This window comes from Sitophilus oryzae, unplaced genomic scaffold (assembly GCF_002938485.1).
Source record: "Sitophilus oryzae breed Bouriz unplaced genomic scaffold, Soryzae_2.0 scaffold_1307_pilon_pilon, whole genome shotgun sequence".
NCBI lineage: Eukaryota > Metazoa > Arthropoda > Insecta > Coleoptera > Curculionidae > Sitophilus > Sitophilus oryzae.
Genome location: NW_022145957.1, coordinates 4,100,001 through 4,122,225, shown reverse-complemented (window position 1 = coordinate 4,122,225; position 22,225 = coordinate 4,100,001). Strand labels below are relative to the sequence as shown.

General features: G+C 34.5%; 2 protein-coding genes across 2 annotated transcripts; both read right to left on the bottom strand.

Moving 5' to 3' along the window:
- Positions 1-4,985: 4,985 nt before the first annotated feature.
- Positions 4,986-6,125, bottom strand: LOC115874906 (craniofacial development protein 2-like). Its single transcript, XM_030890205.1, has one exon. It carries the CDS (start codon positions 6,123-6,125, stop codon positions 4,986-4,988), a length of 1,140 nt encoding a protein of 379 aa, XP_030746065.1.
- A 2,869-nt stretch (positions 6,126-8,994) lies between these two features.
- Positions 8,995-9,717, bottom strand: LOC115874905. Its single transcript, XM_030890204.1, has one exon. The coding sequence runs from the start codon at positions 9,715-9,717 to the stop codon at positions 8,995-8,997; it is 723 nt and encodes a 240-aa protein (XP_030746064.1).
- Between the last annotated feature and the right edge of the window lie 12,508 nt (positions 9,718-22,225).

The following is a 22,225-nucleotide window of genomic DNA, read 5'->3' as shown; positions in this document are numbered from 1 at the left end:
TTCGAATTGATGGTTACTGAGCTGATTGTGTTTAGCAATAATAAGCAATCATAGCAATAATAAGATAAGCAGACGATAATTTAGAAATTTTTAGCGAAAGCATAGATTATAATATTACACGTGTTATTTTTTAAAATTGTAAAATTATATGCGCCTTATTCGCATAACATATCCCTTTTCAAACTTCAAATTTGTCTGAAGAGTTTTAAGTTAACAAAGCCAAATAATTGTTCGAAGATGTTGTAAAAGATAAACACAAAATTTTAAATTCTGATTTTGGGTCATCTAAATATGTTAAGGGAAGTGTCAAATCCATGTAATCGTTCGAAAGTATTTTGAGACATAAATACATAAAATTTTGTGTTCTGATTTTCGGTGATTTAAATATGTTAAAGGAAATAGCGATGCATTTTATTTAAGTGAGACCTTTTGAATAATCATAGGAATAATAAAGAGATTACTGACAGAATAGCTGGAACATTATTCAAATATCATATTTGAGTTTACAGATATTAATTAAATATTTATGTCATACTTATCATCATTGTATTTTTATGAAGTTTGTACTACCAGTGTAGCGACGATTTTGATATACAAAAATTTTAAGCTATATCAATTTACTTTTGAATTAAAATGACAAACTCTAACAATTAAAAATATTTTTATATATTTCTGGTGTTTTATCCAATACTGCCCTATATTCTTCTGGCTTGTCTGATTTTATCCATTTTCTCGCGGTCTCTTCTTTATCATTTTCCTTCACTGATAAAAAAGATAGACTTGAACTAAAGTCTTCATCGTTCTTGAAAAAAAAAAAAATTAGTGGCAAGAGAATTTATTTTAGCGTAAAAGAAAATATTGTGCCTGAAGAAAAACTCTCTTAATTCAAGAAAACTGTTTCTCTTGAAAAATTCGAAAATTTCTCTTGAATCTATTTTCATTCCACCAAGTGCAAGTTACTTTGTTTTAAGATAATAAGAAAAATACGCTAGGAAGTACTTCATTCAAGAAACATGGCCATTTTTCCAATAGCTATGTACTCTTTTGATGAAAAATAATAACGACACGCAAAGACAATGACCAAGGACGGTATATACAATCAGTCGGCAGTCCGATCAGTCGTACGTCGCATTTCATAGGTCGCACATCATAGTACGCACGGGTTTTGTTGCTTGGCATTTTCCACTCGGAATTTTGCATAATTTGCTTTTTATATTTTTGCATAATTTGCTTTTTTATATATAATTAGTGATCGTTATTCACATGCATTTGTCATTTTTTATGGACAAATTTTAGGATACATGGATTATTTAAAGGAATTCCTGAAAAAATGGAAATGAGAGCATTTATTTTCTATATTTGAAGGTAAGAGACATTTACCTAATGCACCTGTTTAGATAATGCATTCGTGACTATAGGTAGAATAAGAATATAGTTATCGATTTTTTTATGCAAATAATTACAAAAATTTTAGAATTTCAAGTCGTCGTATTAAAAAATTCAAAATGTGACCAAAGCTTATAATTTTAATAATTTATTTGCTTTACTTTGATTAATTGTGATGTAACATTTATTTGTAATTTGTAGAGTGATGAACCACCCCAAAAAATACAAAGGAGTGAAGAAGCAGAAATAACTACTATCGAGAAAAATAATATCACTTTACTTACTACAGACCAGGAAAACCTCAATTTATCAGAAAATAATTCTGCCTGTATATGTTGTATAGACTTCTCTTAGATCTAAATAAATTTAGTTGAGTCAATAGTATTCGCTATTGGTTTAAGAAAAGTGTCTCTTTAATCAAGAAATGTCCCTTTTCAATCAAGAATTTTTGCATGAATCAAAGAGACTATTGTTCTTGTATTAATTAACTTCTTTGCATATTGATTTTGGGTCAAGAGTGAAATACTTTGGACAGATAGATTCTTCTATTCTCTAAAGTAATTTTTTTAAAACTTATGAAAAGATAGTTAATGCTTTGGGTAAAGAAACGTCGTTCTTGGCCCTATTGAAAAGCGCCAATCTTTTGGGTCAAAGTCATATTCATTTCGACTGAGAGATCTTTTTTTTCAGTGTTCGTTTAGATTTAAGATTTAATTCAATTCTAGTTCCAACTATTCGATGGTCACTTCCTATGGAGAATTCGCCCAGTACTTGTACATCCTTAATTATTAATCATTAATTTTTATCAGTCATGGTAAAATCTATCTAGTTCTTGGCAATTTCGGCTGGGCTTGCTCAAGTCCATTTTCGGTTTGGGTATTTCTTAAGACTCCATTTCACTGGTCCGAAAAAGTAACAATAAGCGTTCGGAATTTAACGTTTTATGTAAAACTGGCTAGGTATTTTTACACAAATTCTTCTTCTTCTTCCTTCTTCATACTAGGCGAATCGCCTGTTTGGTTTCGTCGTCTCTACCGGTCAGACTGACAAGTTGTCGCTCCATCGTTTTCGTGGACGTCCTAAGCTTCTGCGACCTAGCGGTGATTTGTCGCGTGCAACTCTCACTATCCTTCTGTTGTCCATTCTGCTGATATGCTTGTTCCATTCTTACTTTCTGCTGAGTACCCACTGATTTACATTTTCCACCTTGCACGCTCTTCTTATGCTTTCATTTCTTGCCCTGTCCAGAAGCGTATTTCCAGCTATTCTGCGTAGTACTCTCATTTCGGTTGTTTCTAGTAGTTGTTTAGTTTTCGCTGTATCAGGTCGAGTTTCTTCAGTGTATGTCATTATTGGTCGTACCGTTGCCTTGTAAATTCTCGCTTTAGTCTCCACCTCAATGTTTTTATTTCGCCATATTGTATCATTCAGACATCCTGCTATTCTGGTGGCCTTCGTTGTCCGTTCTCGCACCTCCGCTTCTACATCACCATATCCTGAGATTTCTATGCCTAGATACTTAAACTTCATCTCTTGCTGAATAACATTGCCCTCGACTTCCAGTTTGCATCTTAGTGGTACTTTTAATGTCGTCATGCATTTAGTTTTCTGAGTCGATATTATCATAATAAGTGATTTGGCAGTGCAATTAAATCGATGTAATAAGCGCTGTAGATCGTTCTCATTTTCAGCTACCAATACGGCGTCGTCGGCATAGTATAGAATAGTAAATTCCTGGTCGCCCATACTGTATCCCTTCAGTAAACGTACATTTCCTACTACTTCGTCCATAATGATATTGAAAAGAAGAGGGCTCAGGGAGTCACCTTGTCGGATACCACAGCCTGCATTTATTGGTTTGGTCAGGACCCCGTTAATTTTAGCTTGAATTTGGTTCGCTTCATATATGTTTTGTATGGTTTTAACGAGGTTGTGTGGGATTTGCCTATTGTAAAGAAGGTGTACAACGTCTCTTAGCTGCACACGGTCGAACGCTTTTTCTAAATCAATAAAACACATATACGCTGGTTTGTTATATTCGATTGATTTTTCTGTTATCTGTCTTATGACAAAAACCGCGTCTATGCATGATCTGCCCGATCTGAAACCTTGCTGTTCATCTACTAAGCATGTTAAGTCGTTTATTTTGGTTGTTATCACTTTTGTCGTAAGTTTTAGTGTGGTACTTTTACTGTGGTGTGGTAGATTGATGCCTCTATAGTTTGAGGGCAGCTTCTTATCTCCTCTTTTAAACATCAAGATAGTGGTGCTGGTTCGCCATTCATTGGGTATCCTGTGTTGGTAAAGAATTTTTTGAATCAGGGATGTTAGCTGCTGTATGAGACTTTGGCCGCCATATTTAACTAATTCGTTTGGGATATCATCTTGCCCTGGGCTCTTCCTATTCTTTAGCTTTCGAAGGGATATAATTATATCGGCTGCCTCAATCTGTACGTTGTCGTTGGTCATTATTTCGGGTGTATTTAGTTCAACCTCTATTTCTTCTGATTTGTATAGTTCTGACAAGTAATCAATCCAGGATTCCCTTGCTATGTGATTTGTTTCAACTAACTCGTTAATCTCTTTTCTTTGCGTTCCTATAAAGCGCCAAATTTGTTTTTGAAGTCCGTAGAAGTCACTCTCCATTCGTTTAGAGAAAATTTCCCAATGTTGGTTTTTTGTTTGTCTTACTAGTGCTGTTGTCTCGTTTCGGATTCGTCTATGAGATGGCACTCGAAGACATAGAGATGGTAAGGTTCGGATGAACAGGTTGATAAGAGTCAATAAGGTTGTTGGTCGCATTCGGATTTGCTGAGGTGTCGTCGTTCAGTTGAGCAGGCTGGTGAAAATGAAGACAGACAGAGTCGTCAGTTATATTGGGAGACGTGGAGGCGATGCTTTTAGGTCAAGATGTCTTCGGGGTGGAAGAAGAAGAAGAAGAAGAGAGAGCCATCGTCATTCTGGAGGAATTTGCTGTTTGTTTAGTGATACCAAAGGCCTTAAATAGAGGTGTGGCTTTTATCGGTTTTGTCTGCAATTGAGATTTTGCCCTCTCCAGATATTTTTTGTATATCTGGCTTTCTCTCCTATGGCGGACCTGAGCCTGAGTCAATCCCGTAGCTGTCATCATTTCTTTTATAGAAACTGTTTTGAGAGTTTTGGCTTCTATATTTGCTAGGATTTCTAAATACTCAGGCTCGGTTTTTGTGTTTAGCTTCTGTGACTCGTTCTCACATTCCGCGGGATGGCTTCTTCGTTCATGTTGTTTCACCTTCTTGAATGAATCATATGTTTTTCCGCAATATTTACATTTGCTGCGGTCTCCACAAGATCTTGTTAGCATATGTGTTTTTAATAGAGCAATAGATGGGAATATTGCTCTGCAGTTATCGCAAGTGCGTCCGTGTGATTGATGTTGGTTATGTTGTTCTGTCTGAGACGATGCTGATTCCGATTCTAACGGAGCCTTCGGGTTGCCAGAATTATTTATCTTGGGCCCTGATGCGTTATGAGGTGTCGCAGGCTCCTCTTGACCGCCTTCCCTGGTGGTTGTGGGAAGCGACATCCCGATGGTTTGGGATGTGGGACTGGTTGTGTTGTTAGTTCTGTCCCGAGCATCGCCTAGATCGATTTGCTGTTCTGTAGTTGAGGTATGCTATTTTTTTCTCTCTACATTTTTCTTTAATTTCTGGACGGAACCACGGAGTTTTATTTATTTTGGTGCTATTATTTCTTTTTATAGACCGGGTGCCTAAAGCTTCATATGCGGCTTCTTTGATGTTGTTCTTTAGTTTCTCCCAGGAGGTATTTATGCTATCCTCTGCTTTTATTGGGTTTACCTGGATCTTCTCTGTCAGTCTTTTCTCATATAGTTGTTTAATCGACAAGCCCCATAGCGATTCGATGTTTATCTTAACTTCTTGAGTTGCTTGTCCTAGTTTCTTATGAGGTTTAAATTTTAATTTGATTTTTGCAAGTAACAGACTGTGATCGCTTCCTACATCGGCTGAGTTCAACGTCCTGATATCTAATATTTGAAGTGGATGTATATATCTGTTTGTAACAATATAGTCAATTGTAGATCTGTGGCCTCTAGTATTGCTAAATGTGAATTTGTGTTGCTCTTTATGGTCGTAGAATGTGTTGTTAATACGTAGTTCATTGAATGTGCATAAGTCGATCATAAGTTCTCCATTGTCGTTCAGTACATTTTCATTAAACCTCTGCTTGATTCCAGGGATTATTTGATTTCCGATGCGGGCATTGAAATCTCCAAGAATTAATATATGTTGATCGCTTGGCAATGATTGAATTGTATTTTGGAGTTGATCGTAGAATGACTCCCTTTCTTGTTTTGGTTTATTGTCTTCAGGTGAGTAAACTGACACTATATTTAGTTTTTGATCTCCTGTTTCCATTCTTACGACCAAGATTCGCGAGGATACATAACTGCAGTGCCGTATGTTTGATTGGTACTTTCTTGCTACTGCGATTGCTACTCCTTCTTTTGCCCTTGTTTGTTTTTCAACTCCGCTGTAGATCACTAGATAGTCATCGTATTGTAATTGACCTTTACCTTTCTTTTTCGTCTCCTGTAGGGCACATATATCGATTTTATTATCTTTAAGTTCTTTTAGGGTTTCTTGATCTTTGTTGTTAAATGATTTTATGTTCCAGGTGGCAAAGCGCAGTATACATTTCTTTTTCCAGGCCGTTATCCTATTTCTTGCGTGGGTCATCATCAATAAATCAGTCGTTTTCCGAGGCAGAGTGTCGGTTCTATGAGCCGTGGTTCTTTTTTACATCGGGTAGGGAGCTAACCTAGCCCGACAACATTCCTCCTTTTTCCGGGCTTAGGACCGGCAACACGACCACTGAGCTTCTCAATCCACCCAGTGATCGCGCAGGCGGAGTTTTACACAAATGTAGAACGAAATTAAAGATAAAGGATTATACTATATCCGTATTGTGGCACATTTTTAGATGACTTCTGTATTTTTAAGATTTGGATGGTCAAACATCAACACAATATACCTCATGTTTGGACCAAATTTTCTCGAAAATATAGCCATAATATAAAATTCCGTGACAATACGGAAATACATTGAACTTTTGTGATTATAGTGATATATAATTTTTATGGTTTTGTAACAAATTGCTCGCTATTTTCTGGCAAATGTTGAAGCTCTGCAAACCTTAATCAAAGCATGTGTGGTTGGAATTTTAGGTGTGGCTTAACGTGACAGGATCGGACTTAGGCAGGTTTCTGAAATATAATATATATTGCCTTCGGGCCGCACACCCGCTTTACCCGATCCCTGAGAGCGACCCGAACAGTACAGCATAATAGACTCTTAAAGCGTTCATTACGTATAGCACATTTTGAAGAGTGAATTCTTTAAGTGAAATTATTAAAGAAAATTGTCCGAAAAAGATAATCAGGGTAACACAAACTAACCCAAAACACTAAAGATCTGAATAATAGTATCGTATAATTATGACGAACAAACACTTAGATAATTACAGGAAACTTAATAAAAGATATCTAAAGAGATAAGAAAAGACATCAGAACCCAAAATACCAAAAAAATAACTCAATTCATTGAGAGAAATGAATGATTAAAAGCGTTTAAAAAAGAGGCAAGCATAGGAAGGGTACAGATAAATTTCAAAATGCCGAAGGACAGATAACGTATAAAAGAGAACATATATTATACGTGTTACGGAAAATTTATACCAGCAGCTATAAGACAACCCAAACCTTAAAAACTCGTATACCACAATACTAACTGTGATGAATCAGGACTCAGAAGAAGTCCCAGAAATTACTTTAGATGAAATATCAGCGTCATTAAACTTTATAAACAACAATAGGTCTTGCGATGAGGATAGTATAGCTACTGAAGCCATTAAAGAAAAGGAAGGTTCTGAAGGCATTGCAAATATTATGCAACAAATGTCTGGTTGAAGGAAGAACGCCATCAGAATGGGGATAATGCCAATATAATACTATTAAGGGGACAAAACTAATCTCACCAACTATTTTAATAATTCTTTAACTAGAACAATATCAACCAAAAGAGCAGGCTGGTTTTGATCGAACTTCCGCACAAATGACCATATATTGGTAGTGAAGGCCCTAATAGAAAAATGCGTTGAGTATAATAAACCCCTCATTTTAATATTTGTCGACCACGGTAAGGTATTCGACTCTATCGATCAACACAAATTATTCAAGGCCCTAGCCGAATATCGTATACTAGCTCTTTAAAATATATAGGGTGATTCACGGCGATGGCACGTTTATGGCATAGAATTGTTTTTCAAAATTTGGATTATTTTTGGAAACTAATTTCACATCTGATAATTTTTCTATTATACTAACCTATACCAATCTCTAATAGTTTTTGAGATAATAAATAAACCATTTGTAAAATTGACACAAACATGATCGTGAATAAGCATTAATAAAATCATGAATTGAACATTATAAAATTGAAATTTGGATTACAAATTAACGAAAGTCGGTATATTCCAACTGACGGTCTAAACCAACTGAGTGGATATTACACAGGGAGAGCAAAAAAAATATTTATTTCCGTATGTTTTCCTATCTTGAATTTAAAATAACAAAGATTTGAACTAATTCCGTATCAACAAACAAATTCGGTATTAAAAGAGGAGGCGATACCATTTCTTCCAAACTGTTCATATATTATATGTAAAAGACTAAACTGGGAGGAAGTGGGTATTAATATTAAACTAAGTTTTGCCAATGACCTAGTTCTGATTACATATACATACACGAAGCACAAAATATGCTAGAAACACTTAAACGGGTGTCAGATCAAAGTGGACTACGCATAAATTATTCAAAAACATAACTAATGACCAATCTTTTTGATGACCAAGAATTTCTAGTTGTTCTCACATCTATACTAATATACTATAAAATCCTTAAGTGACTGACATACTGATTAATCACGATCCTGCTAAACCACTAAACGTAAGAAACTCAATTTTGGCATACAGGTTGATTCTAGGGTGTAGAGATTCTGTTACGGGCGAGAATTAAGGGGCTCAGTTCATTAGGGTGAGTTAATGTATCAGGACTGTGGGCACTCACCTTTATTCCCGTTCTGGACTCGTACTTGTTATTTTGCTTATAAAACACTTGAGGATAGCGCGCGCTTGGAGGTGTACACTGTGTACTCGGCCGATCTTGTCACTCTCTCGTATTCGACTACTGCTACGTACCCACTAAGGTTTTTCGGGTAAAGGATGGGAGGAAGGGATAGAATCCAACATACCGCCCACCAAAATGAAATATTTTCCATTTTCGTTTGAGAATAGTAAAGTAAAATAAAAAAAAGTGAAAAAATGCGTTATGTTTAAAAGAAAGTAAGAGTGAAATTTATGGAGTTAAATTTAGAGGAAATTTAGAAAAATGCATTATTGGGGTTAATGCATGAGTGTAATTTAATTAAATATTAAGAGAGTTTACATTTGTTATAGAGTAGAGAAAAGTAATTGAATAAGAGATGTTAATTATGTTTATAATGAGATTATGTTTTTTTTTGCGATTATGTTTTTTTTAGAGAGTAAATTTTAATTATGAGATTTGCAGTAAGGCAGTGGGCATATCTTTGTCACTGGTCTTTTAAGAATGCCTTTTGCTGTTTTTAAAGTAACCACGCGTGTAACACGATCATGGCCCGGGTGAATCTCTAAGACTCTTCCAATGCTCCATTTGAGCGGAATAAGATTATCATCCTTTATTAAAACAACCGAGTTTATTTCTATTGGAATAGTAGAGTCATTCCATTTAGCTCTTTGTAAAAGTGTTTGAAGGTATTCTTTAGACCATCGGCTCCAAAAGCTTTGGTGCAAGCGTGATATCAACTGCCAGCGAGAGAGATGATTTAATTTTATCCCGGAAAGATCATCTTTCGGAGGGGCGTTTAACGGCTCTAGGGTTAAAAAATGTCCTGGAGTAAGAACTGACAAATCATTAGGATCAGAGCTTTGTGGACACAATGGACGAGAATTAAGCACTGCTTCTATTTGAACCAGTAGCGTATAAAATTCCTCATACGTGAGCAATTGGTCACCAATGACCCTTTTAATGTGAGTTTTTACAGACTTTATTCTTGCTTCCCACAGGCCACCAAAATGAGGCGCGCTTGGAGGATTGAAGTGCCAGGAAATTTGTTCTTGCTCAGCGGCGGATTTTAGCATATTAATCAGTTCTCTAGAAGCTCCGACAAAGTTCGTTCCACAATCGGAATAAATATGATTGCAGCGACCTCTACGAGAAATGAATCGACGCATTGCACCCAGAAAAGTCTCGGAGGAAAGGTCGGAAACCAGTTCTAAGTGCAAAGCTTTGTGGCCATGCACACAAATAAGCAAATATAGGCTTTACAGGACTTAGCACCTCGTGCACGATATCTTAATAAAGAGAATGGACCACCATAGTCGCATCCAACTTCAGAGAAAGGTTTTACTTGAGAAAGTCTTACAGCAGGAATATCTCCCATAATAGGAGGCTGAGGCATTACTGGATTAGCGCGAAAGCATTGAGGACATTTAAAGAGAACACTACGAATTGTTTTTCTAGCAGAAACAATCCAGTATTGTTGAGCGAGAATATAGTGAAGAGTTTGGGGACCGGGATGCAAATAGAGTTTATGAGTATATTCTATGAGTAGAGTAGTAAATTTATGATTATTGGGTAAGAGTGCGGGATGTTTTTGAGAGAAATTTAGAGAAGCATTGCGCAAGCGACCACCAACTCTAAGAATTCCATTGGTGTCGATAAAGGGGGTCAATTTTCTTAAGTATTTAGGTAGAGATTTGCAATTATTTATTAAGAGAATTTCCCTAGCATAATATTGTGATTGAACACATTTAATAATACATTCTAGAGTTTCATTTATTTCAAATTTCGAGAGAGGAGAGGTTTTACGAGATTTAGAATGTCGAGTATTATAGAGAAAGCGTCTGCAAAACGTGACAATATTTATAATTTTAGAGAAAGAAGAGAACTTTTCAAAGAGAGTATCAAACAATGAGGGCTGTGAAGTACATGTCAATATAACTTTTCGTTGTTCTTCTTCAATTTCAGGGAAAGTAAAATTGATTGCGGCCAATAAGATTCCGGTTGGCTTAGCCATGGAGGTCCCGCCCACCATAAGGCATTGTCGAGTAACTCGCTAGGTTGAAGACCACGAGAACCTGGATCAGCGGGGTTGTCTTTGGAGACTACATGACGCCAACAAGAAGGAGGTAATTTCTCTTGAATTTGGGAAACTCGATTGCTTACAAAGGTGTTCCACTTATATGGTTCACTTTTAAGCCAATGCAAAACAACCATCGAGTCGGACCATGCAATCGTACTAACATTAATAAGTTTATTAGAAAGAGAAGTTCTAACGAAATCAATTAACCTGGTCAGAAGTAAGGCTGCACAGAGTTCCAGTCTTGGAATTGAGATTTTTTTGAGTGGAGCTACTTTGCCTTTAGCGCAGACAAAATTTGTTTTTACAGAGTTATCTGGAAGAATTATCCTAAAATAAATTACTGCACAATAGCCTTTTTCACTAGCGTCACAAAAACCATGTACTTCCAGGAATAAATATTTGAGAGTGAGAAAATATCGAGGAACTTTGAGAGAGAAAATATGTGGGCACTCACCTTTATTCCTGTTCTGGACTCGTACTTGTTATTTTGCTTATAAAACACTTGAGGATAGCGCGCGCTTGGAGGTGTACACTGTGTACTCGGCCGATCTTGTCACTCTCTCGTATTCGACTACTGCTACGTACCCACTAAGGTTTTTCGGGTAAAGGATGGGAGGAAGGGATAGAATCCAACAGATTCAATAAGAAAAGATTTTTCGAAATTCCAGTTCCAAGACGGTGAAACCACCCCTTCAATATTACAATATTTTTTATTTAAAAAACGGTCAAGTTTCCGAAAAAACGCTTAAACACGTATATTTTATTTTGTTTTTTTACATATTTTAAGATTTTTTAAAAATGTATACAGGGTGTTTCGAAAAATCTGGTCATTGATTAATCACGATCCTGCTTAAAGCCCTTGACGTAAAAAGCTGATTTTTGGAAAACAGATTGACTTTAGGGTGTAGAGGTTCGATAAGAAGGGATTTTTCGAAACTCGAATTCTAAGGGGGTGAAACTAATCCCTCAAATATTAAAATATTTTTTATTTAAAAACCGGTGAGTTTTTCGGAAAAACTCTTAAACGCGTATATTTTATTTTGTTGTTTTACATATTTTAAGATTTTTTATAAATTTATACAGGGTGTTTCATAAAATATGACCATTGAGTAATCACGATTCTGCTTAAACTGCTTGACGTTTAAAGCTGATTTTTGGTAAACGATTTGACTGTGGGGTGTAGAGGTTCGATAAGGAGGGGTTTCTCGAATCTCAAATTCCAAGAGGGTGAAAACGCCCCTCAAATATTACAATATTTGTTATTTAAAAAACGGTTAGTCTTTCGGGAAAACGCTTGGACAAGCATAATTTATTTGCTTTTTTTACATATTTTGAAAATTTTTAAAAAATCATACAGGATGTTCTAAAAAGTTGGGTAATTTCTTAACCACGATTCTGCTTAAACTGATTGACGTAAAAAGCTTATTTTTGGCAAACGGATTTTTCGAGTCAAATTCGAACGAGATGAAACTACCCCTCAAATATTACCAAGTTATATAATAATATCGCCATATTGTTTTTTCTCATGCTGACATAAATGTGAGAAAATTTTATCCAGTTTGTATGTTAATGGAAATTCTTGCTTTGCTTTATCATCACCATTACAAATGATTAATTCGACGCGAACGAAGTCGCTGGTACACGCTAGTTACATATAAAATACACGAAGCACAAAATATGATGGAAACACTTAAACGGGTGTCAGATCAAAGTGGACTACGCATAAATTATTCAAAAACATAACTAATGACCAATCTCTTTGATGACCAAGAATTTCTAGTTGTTCTCACAGAACGACCGGTTGACTTAATTAAACTTCTCCTTTACCGCCTCATCGAGTGCTTGTCTTAATTCCTAAGTTCTTTTGTAAACCTTGTTGTTAACCATACCGCATAAAAAAAATAAAATGGATAGGTCAGGTGATCGGAGGAGGCCCATGCAATTTGTCCACCTCTTTCTATCCCTGAGTATACATACTTATGATATAAATAATTTTTAACATTTTTTTTGGGAGGGACATAACATAATGAAAGTCATGTTGGTACTACTCTATTAATGCGCGAGTATTATAATATAATATAAATTTAACTTTTCTAACATGTCTTGAAAACCGTTCTCTAAAAAACGTAAGTAACGTTCACCGGTCAACGTATCCTCGGAACTGTATGGCCAAGAAAAGTTGAACCAATAATCCTACACGCTTTTCTTCATTTGAAAAATTCATATGTACAATTTTTGTTTATTTTAATTTACAAAGCATTTACATTGCATGTGACAGTTTCACATTTCTGAGAGCAACGACGATTGAACTTGTTTCCATGGCTAACTAAGTGAAATTAGTCAAGAAAGATAAGAATTGGCTATAACTCAGTAATTTTTTGAAAAAAACATATTATTATAGCTTATTTCGCTGAAAAGCTTTAAAAATGACGCTTTTTATGAATTCATGGCCAACTGTGGTTTCCATTTAAAAAAACATGTTTGTGTCATATGTCAAAAATGACAGGCTTTAAAAAATATCGGAGAGCACAAGGGATGTGATTATCTACAACTTTTATCTGAAAACTTTTTATCTCAAATAGAATATAATGGAATTAGGGACAATTTTTAAAATAGCCAAATTTTTTTTTAAATATCTAGTAAGCCATAAACTTTTTCAAAAATCTGAAAGGCGCATATTAATGATCCCAAAAAGCTGCAATTCTTTTCCCATTTAACAGATTCTCTATCTCCAGTAGTTTCCGATATACCCATAGAGAACATTGTAGGAAACTCACCCCGTATATCTGCTTAAAAAACTGAAATAGAACTGGGCTGGGCATATTGGCAGAAGCTAATACTAGAATGGCGGTCAAGACAGGATGCTCTGAGAAGCAGAATCAGACCTCCAATAATATGGTCAGATGACTTAAAGAGATATAGAGGAAACTGGATCCAAGGACCTAGAAGGGTAGAAAGATTTGAGGAGTCTGGCAGTGGACAATTCAGGCTGGTTGATTATGATGATGATCCATAACTAACAACATTTTCAAATAGTTTTATTCCTTAATTAATCCAATTCTTAAAATATTTTGCATAATTTTAATACTCATAGAGTTCTTCTCCACAATAAAAACAATATTATTTTATACAGGGTTGTTCACCACATACGACACGGAGTATTGTAGCTAAACGATTAGATTTTTACAAATTGTAAGTTTTGGGTTCGTTGAAGGACTATTAGAGCTACAATTTAAAAATATTTTTACAAGATACAGAGTGTCCCAAATAAGTAAAAAATATTATAGTTGTATTTTTTTAAACGGAACACTCTGTATATTATTCTATTTTTGGATTCTACGATTGAAATAAAGGTAAATTTGATTAAGGTTTATCACACTTAAACCTTACCGTTTTTGAAATATTTTCAATTTTAATAAATTGCAGTAAAAATTTTAAGGCTTCATTTCTCCAAGGGTATCAAAGTTTTTAATACTAAATATTTACTGAAGATTATTTGTTGATCAGATATTGTGTTGCAATAATAAAAATTTTACTACCTTATACAGAGTGTCCAAAAATTTATATTAAATAATTACTAGCTTTAAACGGCAATCATATGCACAATTTAATTGTCTATCAAATTTTATTATACCATTTTTTACCTATCTCTGCAAGTTTTCGTAGAAAATGCATTTTCTTATAATTTAGACCTCATTTATCACTATACCCATGGAATATTGACATTTCAGATTTTTTTTTTGCAACATATTTTTTTTGCAAGCCTATTGGTATACCAAAAAAACTATTTAAATCTTTATAAAAAAGTATACGAATTAAATATACCACCATTATTTCCAACCAAAAATTAGTTAATTACATACTTTTAATTGTTTTAATTAATAAAGTATTCTAAATAAATGTGGATTTGGCTCAGAAATCAATATAATAATAAATTATGAAAATAAACGTCTCTGTTTTTATAAATCAGCATTCGTCAAAAAATGAAATAAAATTTATAAGGCGATACTTTTTACCACACTGTCTAATACACACACAAAATACAGTTTTTTAGTATTTGGAGCAATTATTATTAATCAACATAAACAGTCAATTAATGTAGGCTGAATACTGGGATCATATTAATTGGTCCTTTTTAACAAAAATATTTTAACAGTTTTTTTAATTTATTTTTATGAAATAAGCGAGCTATATCGACAATATTAGTATCTGTACTCTTGGAAAATTTGTTACATCTTTAAAAATAATCTAAAATGTCAATATTCCATGGGTATAGTGATAAATGAGGTCTAAATTATAAGAAAATGCATTTTCTACGAAAACTTGAAGAGATAGATAAAAAATGGTATAAAACAATTTGATAGACAATTACATTGTGCATCTGATTCACGCAAAATATATAGGGTGTTCCATTTAAATTAAACACGCTATTGCCGTTTGAAGCTAGAGATTATTTAATATACATTTTTGGACACTCTGTATAAGGTAGTAATTTTTTTATTATTGCAACACAATATCTGGTCAATAAATAATCTTCAGTAAATATTTAGTATTAAAAACTTTGATACCCTTGGAGAAATGAAGCCTTAAAATTTTTACTGCAATTTCATAAAATTGAAAATATTTCAAAAACGGTAAGGTTTAAGTATGATGAACGTTAATCAAATTTACCTTTATTTTAATCGTAGAATCTAAAAATAGAATAATATACAGGGAGTTCCATTTAAAAAAATACAACTATAATATTTTTTACTTAGTTGGGACACTCTGTATCTTGTAAAAATATTTTTAAATTGTAGCTCTAATAATCCATGAATGAACCCAAAACTTACAATTTGTAAAAATCTAATCGTTTAGCTACAATACTCCGTGTCGTATGTGGTGAACAACCCTGTATTAAAGTGCATATTGATATCGAAATTATTTTTATAACACCAAGTTTCTTATTTGTCAAAATTCTACTTTCTAATTCAAATTATTCTATATAATCCTATTATTTATCAAACTTCGTTTTCTCTAGTAAAAATTTGGTCATAGTCTTCTATTACATTTGTTTTACCCTACAGTGTTGACAGTAGTACAACCTACTGGCGCATCTAAAGATTGAATCTGGGAGGGGTAGTCTCTTTCTCTCTATCTTTATGCTTACAAGAGGAATGTAGTGGCCAAGTGATATGCGTAGTGTGTCTCCATAATTCCCCTGTCTTGTGCTTCATGTACCAGAGTATGCAGTGTATGGGTTGTGGGTGAGTTTTGATAGATGGTCTATCTATACAGAGGGGTGGTACCAATGTTAAATTAATATACAAAATTTAAATTAAATTTTCCCTGAAAGTCATCTGTTGTGACTGTGGAAAAAATACACTTGGATTGGCCTGGATTTTCTATTTTGATTGGTGTTATTAATTTTTTTGACAATTTTATTTTATTTCACATTTAATATTATTTAAAACGGAAATGTATTCCTTGGGGAGATAATTAGGTACTCCCCTTACTCCACCAGTATATGCGCCCTGGTATAGCCAATGCTGTACAACATTTAATTTTTAATTTAATTTTTAAGGATTATTTTAATAAATATTTTGTAACAAATGTCCATTGACACAGTGTGAGTTCATATTAATGAATATCCTCTTAATTAGGGAATAAACACACAATATCCTCACAATCTTGTATAAAAAATAATAATTTTATACAAGATTGTGAGGATACTGTGTCTTTATTCCCTCATTAGAGGATATTTATTAAATAATTTTTACTTTTGTGGATTTTCTGTTTATACAGGGTGTTTCAAAAAACATATGTAATCTCTCGTGGTTAGTCCTCATGTAAAAATAAGATTTATTTTTCATATCAATATGAGTCCGAATCTGTCTTTTTTTGTAGCTACAGGAGGTTAAAGTCTTCATTTATTATAGTTTTTTTCCAAACGTTTTTAATGATTCGAATTAAATTTGGAGGGTGAAAGTTACTATGAGTGCTACATATTTTAATACAAAAAAGTGTCGACATATTCACCATGGACGTGCATATGGGTTTGCACTGGAACATTTTTCTAAAAAAAACATATGCATAACTGACTTTTCTTCCTCTTATTAGCAAAAGTGTATAGTACATTTAATGCCGTTTAAAAGTTGTATCTTGATATTTTGTCCATTTCGACCTTCTCGATGAGATAAACGCAATTTTATTAATCACAATTAATAAAATTATACCTAATAAAAATAAAATTAACAAATTATTTATTTAATGTTATTTGTTTTTAAATTTAATTAAAATGTTTAACACTGATGTACAGTGCTATCTACAGTAAATTCCCCAAAAATATGCGTATTTAAGAGAATTAGAAAAGGCCTATTTTTTAAAGTTTTAATATCCTGTAACTTTAAAATTATGCATTTCCGCACACATGGTTATAGGAAATTTTTTCATATTTTTTGATAAGAAATCAATGCATACTTACTTAAAAATCTACACAATTTGGCTAATAAAATAAAGTCAGTAGCGCACATATTTTTATAGACATTCTTATATCACTTATCCAGTGATAACCAATATGCACGTCTCTGGTGAATATGTCGACACATTATTAGCATTAAAATATATCGTACTTATAGTAACTTTTACCCTCATCCCCCGCATTAAAATACATCGTACTTATAGTAACTTTTACCCTCCTCCCCCATAATTTTATTCAAATCACTAAACGCACTTGAAAGAAAATTATAACAAATCAAAAAAAGTTGAACATTTAACCCCCCATAGCTACGAAAAAAAAACAGAATCGGACCTATGTTGATAAATTAATCTTATTTTTGCGAGAGAATCTCCCCACGAGAGATGGTACATATTTATTAAAACATACACTGTAGATATTTCTATGAACTCTTTATTTTTTAATTTTAGATTTATTTTGCATATCCTATTATCATCGCATCGTCTTCGTTCGGTGTTGATCCTGGGGCTTTTACACCTCTATCCTTGCGGGGCGACATCCCAGAGATCTGATGACTGATGTCCTGAGACGCCGTTGTCCTTACGGGCTGGTCACCTGACCGCGTTTGTTGAGGTCCTGCTGGCTTCCATGCGTGAGTGCTAATTTTGTGGCTTATGGCTAAATTGGGGTTCCAGGAGGCAATTTTTATTGCTGATGGCCTAACCATTAATTGGCGGGATACATGCGGTGATGGCGGCCATCATTTTCTCATTCATCATAACTGCCGTGATATCCTTAGGTGGCGCCTAGCTCATGTTTTATGTGTCCCATACGGACGTGGGCGGGGGAATTGGCTTCTTCAACTGTGGTTGTGGTGCGGGAGTTCTTTTCACTGGGCGCATGGAGCACCACGAAAAACTGGCTGCATGTGGCCCGGAGCAGTTGTAGCATTTTGCCGCAGCGGCGGATTGGTTTCCGCAGGACCTGGAGCTGTGCAGTCCCGCGCATTTGAAGGAGACAGGTGCTGCGCTACACCTCTTGGCAGTGTGCCCGTACAACTGGTAGTTGTAGCATTGTGGCGAGACGCCGTTCGCCTTCTTTGTAGAAATGTTAACTGTTAGGCTTAGGATGTCTTTTAGATTTTAGATGTGGCTCTCTTCCTTAGGTACAGAACGACAGAACGTGTGGTATGGTATATTGTTGCTGTCCATAAATATAGAGATGTTCCTGTATTCCTCCGCGGAGTTTGGGTATATTATAATACCCTCTTTTTTATCAGCAGCCATTGCCATAATATTCTTAGTTTTAAAAAACTTTAATACTATGGAATATTTACTCCTGTCCCTCAAAAACAACAGGTGGGACTTTACCTTTAGCTTTGTTTACAGGTGCCTGCTCTGTATCTGGAGTGATGCAGGCGGCTGGAACTGCCTGTTGTTGCGTAGGAGGGGCAGAGCTGGGTGCTGCTGCTTTTACCTGTGCTTGGCTCGTCGGTAGCGGTGGAAAATCCTCATTTTTATCCTGTTTGCGGGGGTTCCTTTTGGATCTTTTCCCCCTCTTCCTTCCCGCTGACTCGGTGATATTGTCGGAATCATCTGGTTGCGTAGACTGCACTTCAGCTGCCTCAGCGTCCAGTGCCTGGTTCCCGACGGGGGCTGCGTCGGCTGCTGACCGCTGCTCGGTTTTCTCCATAATCTCACTATAAGAACTTTGCATCGTTTTATACACCTTCATTAATGAGTTGTATTGGTCTTTCATAGTTTGGTTCTCCTTGATTAGTATTTCAACTGCTTGCTGCAGCGAACTTATTACTTTGTTGGTGGATTTCGACATCACCACGCCGGAATGGGAGTCCTCGTCGGATTGCACATCCATTTTGGTCTGCCATGACGGCGTTACAGCTGGCCAATTTACTAAAACTGCCCTTGGGTACAAAACTAATTTGGGCGACTGTACTGCAAACCCGGAGGGAGGGGGTCGAGCGATGCTCAACCTACCGCTGCCTGGACTGAATTCATTTTGTATATTTTGTATGTTCCCTTTTATCTTATTTGGTTTGGTAAAATTACTTTTTGTGGATAAAAATATTTAATATCATCATTCTCAGCTTATTCAACCATTTCCAATTATGATGTACTCTCTTTGTAGTTGTCCACTGTTATCTATTGTTGGCTATACGGGCCCAAGTTATCCCTGCTAACTTCCTCATATCATGTTCTTGTTGCCAGGTGTCCTGTCCATTGCTATTTGAGGAATCTCTGTGGATGACATATATTACCTGGGTCTTTTGTCGTATCCACTTTATTCTTTTACTGTCTCTCTTGGTTACTCCCAGCACATTTCGTTCCATTGAGCGTTTGTTTAATATAATATAATATATATATTATTATTAATCCTAATTCTCTATACAACAAAACTTTATTATAATTTTATCATGGATTAAAATAATGTTGTACCTAATTTCAGTTGTTTATCAATCAGTACATTACTTAACAGTAGAATTTCTGTTTGTTTGAAGTATAATTTAGAAGAAGGTTATATTGAAAATCAAATTAATTTTTCAATCAAGAAATAAGGACGTATTTATTCAGTCGATTTATTATCGAGTGACAATTATTGGAGTTTATGAAGAGTTAATTTAATTTTATGTTACAGAAAATTAAATTTGCAACTGAATCGTTTATTATTTAAAGGGATTTTTGCCCTTTTAATAACAAACGTAAAAGCACTATGAAAAAAAAATGTGTTTCAAGCATCCTTTTTATTAAAATCTGCATTTTTGCAAAGGGAAACAAACTAAAACATTCACAGAAAAAATCGTATTAAAACTAAAAAGGGGGTACCAAAAATAAATTCACAGAGAATTTTCAATAAGGAAGTGAAATACCCTTATAAAACGATACGTTAGTTTTCACTATCCGAGTCAGGAGACCTTGTCGGAGTCGGCCGGGCGATAATAGTATCGAAGAAATTCTTATATTCTTCTGGAATATAACGGAGTACTTTCCTAGTGTCATTAATTTCCTTTTCACTGATTCAATCCAGAAAATTCCCTTTTTACAGCAAGATCTATAAGACGTATATCAGGGTGAGTAAGGATAAGCGTGTTTCTTATTAGACCTTTAATAGTGTTCGAAGCTATGAGGACTCCATCGGACATCTAAAAATAGTAATAATCATTGATTTTGAACCAGCTACGTTTTTCTTTGGGCTGAAGTTCCGCGGGTAATGCAAATTTTTGAAATACTTAGGCCACCATTTATTAAAATCAAGAATAATATCATTATTATCCAGGAAAGTGGGAACGCGTCGGACGTATTTGTTTTTAAAAGGGCACAAGTCCGGAACATATGCCAATTTAAAAATAAACAATAATTTCCATCGACTATAGAATCGTATTGAGCAAAGAGGGAATTATGACATTTCAAGAATAAATGCGTTTTGGCCTAAAGTAATGTTTGCAAGGAAAATGTAATTTTTGACCAAGTGTGGACAATATGCCCTTTTAATAATAAACGATTCAAATCTTTTCCAGGTTTACTTCCCGGAAAGAAGCTAAATTATGTGGCTGGTAATATAGGAATCCCGTCCACCTCAGGTTTCCCGACAAGTAGGTCATCGTCAACTCAGGCTATAAGAATTATGACAGAAATGAGAGATAACGGTGCTATCGCTTTTATTGGGCCAGATGACACTTGTTACCCTGAAGCTTTAGTAGCTGCCGCTTGGGACTTGCCATTAATTTCTTACGTAAGTAACTATTATTTTTTATTATACAGGGTGTTTCAAAACAAATGCGAAAAACTTCAGGGGGTGATTCCTTGTTCAAAATAAGGGTAGTTTGCTTCATAAACGTTGGGTCAAAAGTCAACCATTAGGGAGATATTGCAGTACAAAGATGGCGGAAAAATAGTGTTTTTATTTTTTATCTTGAAAACGAAAAGAGATAGACTAATCAAATTTTATGGAAGCATTACTGTTATGGAAACACACTTTCTGGTATTTTTTTCACTTTTTTAAAATGAGTGGAAGGGGTTGAAATAAACTACCCCTATCATTCTTGTTAACGAAATTTAAGGAAAAATCTTATCAAACACATGCAAAAAAATTAATTTGGATAGTTTAGTCTGTTTAGAAACTTTTTTATCTCTTGTATTTTTTTGATAAAACTCACCGATTTGAAATTAAAAAATAAAATGTAAAGCATTACATGTCAGGACAAAAAACATTTTCTGATAAAGAATCTAGTGGGCTGTAATTTTTTTAGGAAAAAATCTAGTCGGCCTCTGTTACTTTTTAGGATGTTCCTAATATTATTTTATTTGACATTACTCTACTGCAATACGTTATTATCTAGATGATTATAATTATCGTTATTATCACTAGATTCTTAATCTAAAAATGTTTTTTGTCCTGACATGTAATGCTTTACATTTTATTTTTTAATTTCCAATCGGTGAGTTTTATCAAAAAAATACAAGAGGTAAAAAAGTTCCTAAACAAACTAAACTATCCAAATTACAGCATTTGCATGTGTTTAATAAGATTTTTCTTTAAATTTCATGATAGGGGTAGTTTATTTCAACACCTTCCACTCATTTTAAAAAAGTAAAAAAATTACCTGAAAGTGTGTTTTCATAACAGTAATGCTTCCATAAAATTTCATTAGTCTATCTCTTTTCCTTTTCAAGATAAAAAATAAAAACATTATTTTTCCGCCATCTTTGTACCGCGATATCTCCCTAATGGTTGACCTTTGACCCAACGTTTATAAAGCAAACTACCCTTTATTTTGAACAAGGAATCACCCCCTGAAGTTTTTCGCATTTGTTTTGAAACACCCTGTATATTAATTTTGTTCTTGTACCGGGTGGCCAACTAAGAAAGGACGCCGGCTGTATCTTAGAAACTACTTATTCTATTACTTTGGGAAAAAAACTTTAATAAGTAAATCGGCCGAGAGAAATCGCTGGAAATTATTTTCAAGTTGGAATAATGTCCGCTAGGGGGCGGCATCTATGATGGCCAATTAGAAAACAGGATTTTTTTAAAAAATATGCAGGTATTTTAAGTATTGCTATTGTAATCATCGAGACATTTGTAATTTCTTGATATAGCGTATTTTGCTCTATCTCATAAAATAAAGCGGTGGGGGAAGGTT

What these genes read in the sequence shown, in the direction of transcription:
- LOC115874905 (XM_030890204.1), bottom strand. Translation starts at nt 9,717, where the DNA reads ATGCGTCGATTCATTTCTCGTAGAGGTCGCTGCAATCATATTTATTCC.
- LOC115874906 (XM_030890205.1), bottom strand. Translation starts at nt 6,125, where the DNA reads ATGACCCACGCAAGAAATAGGATAACGGCCTGGAAAAAGAAATGTATA.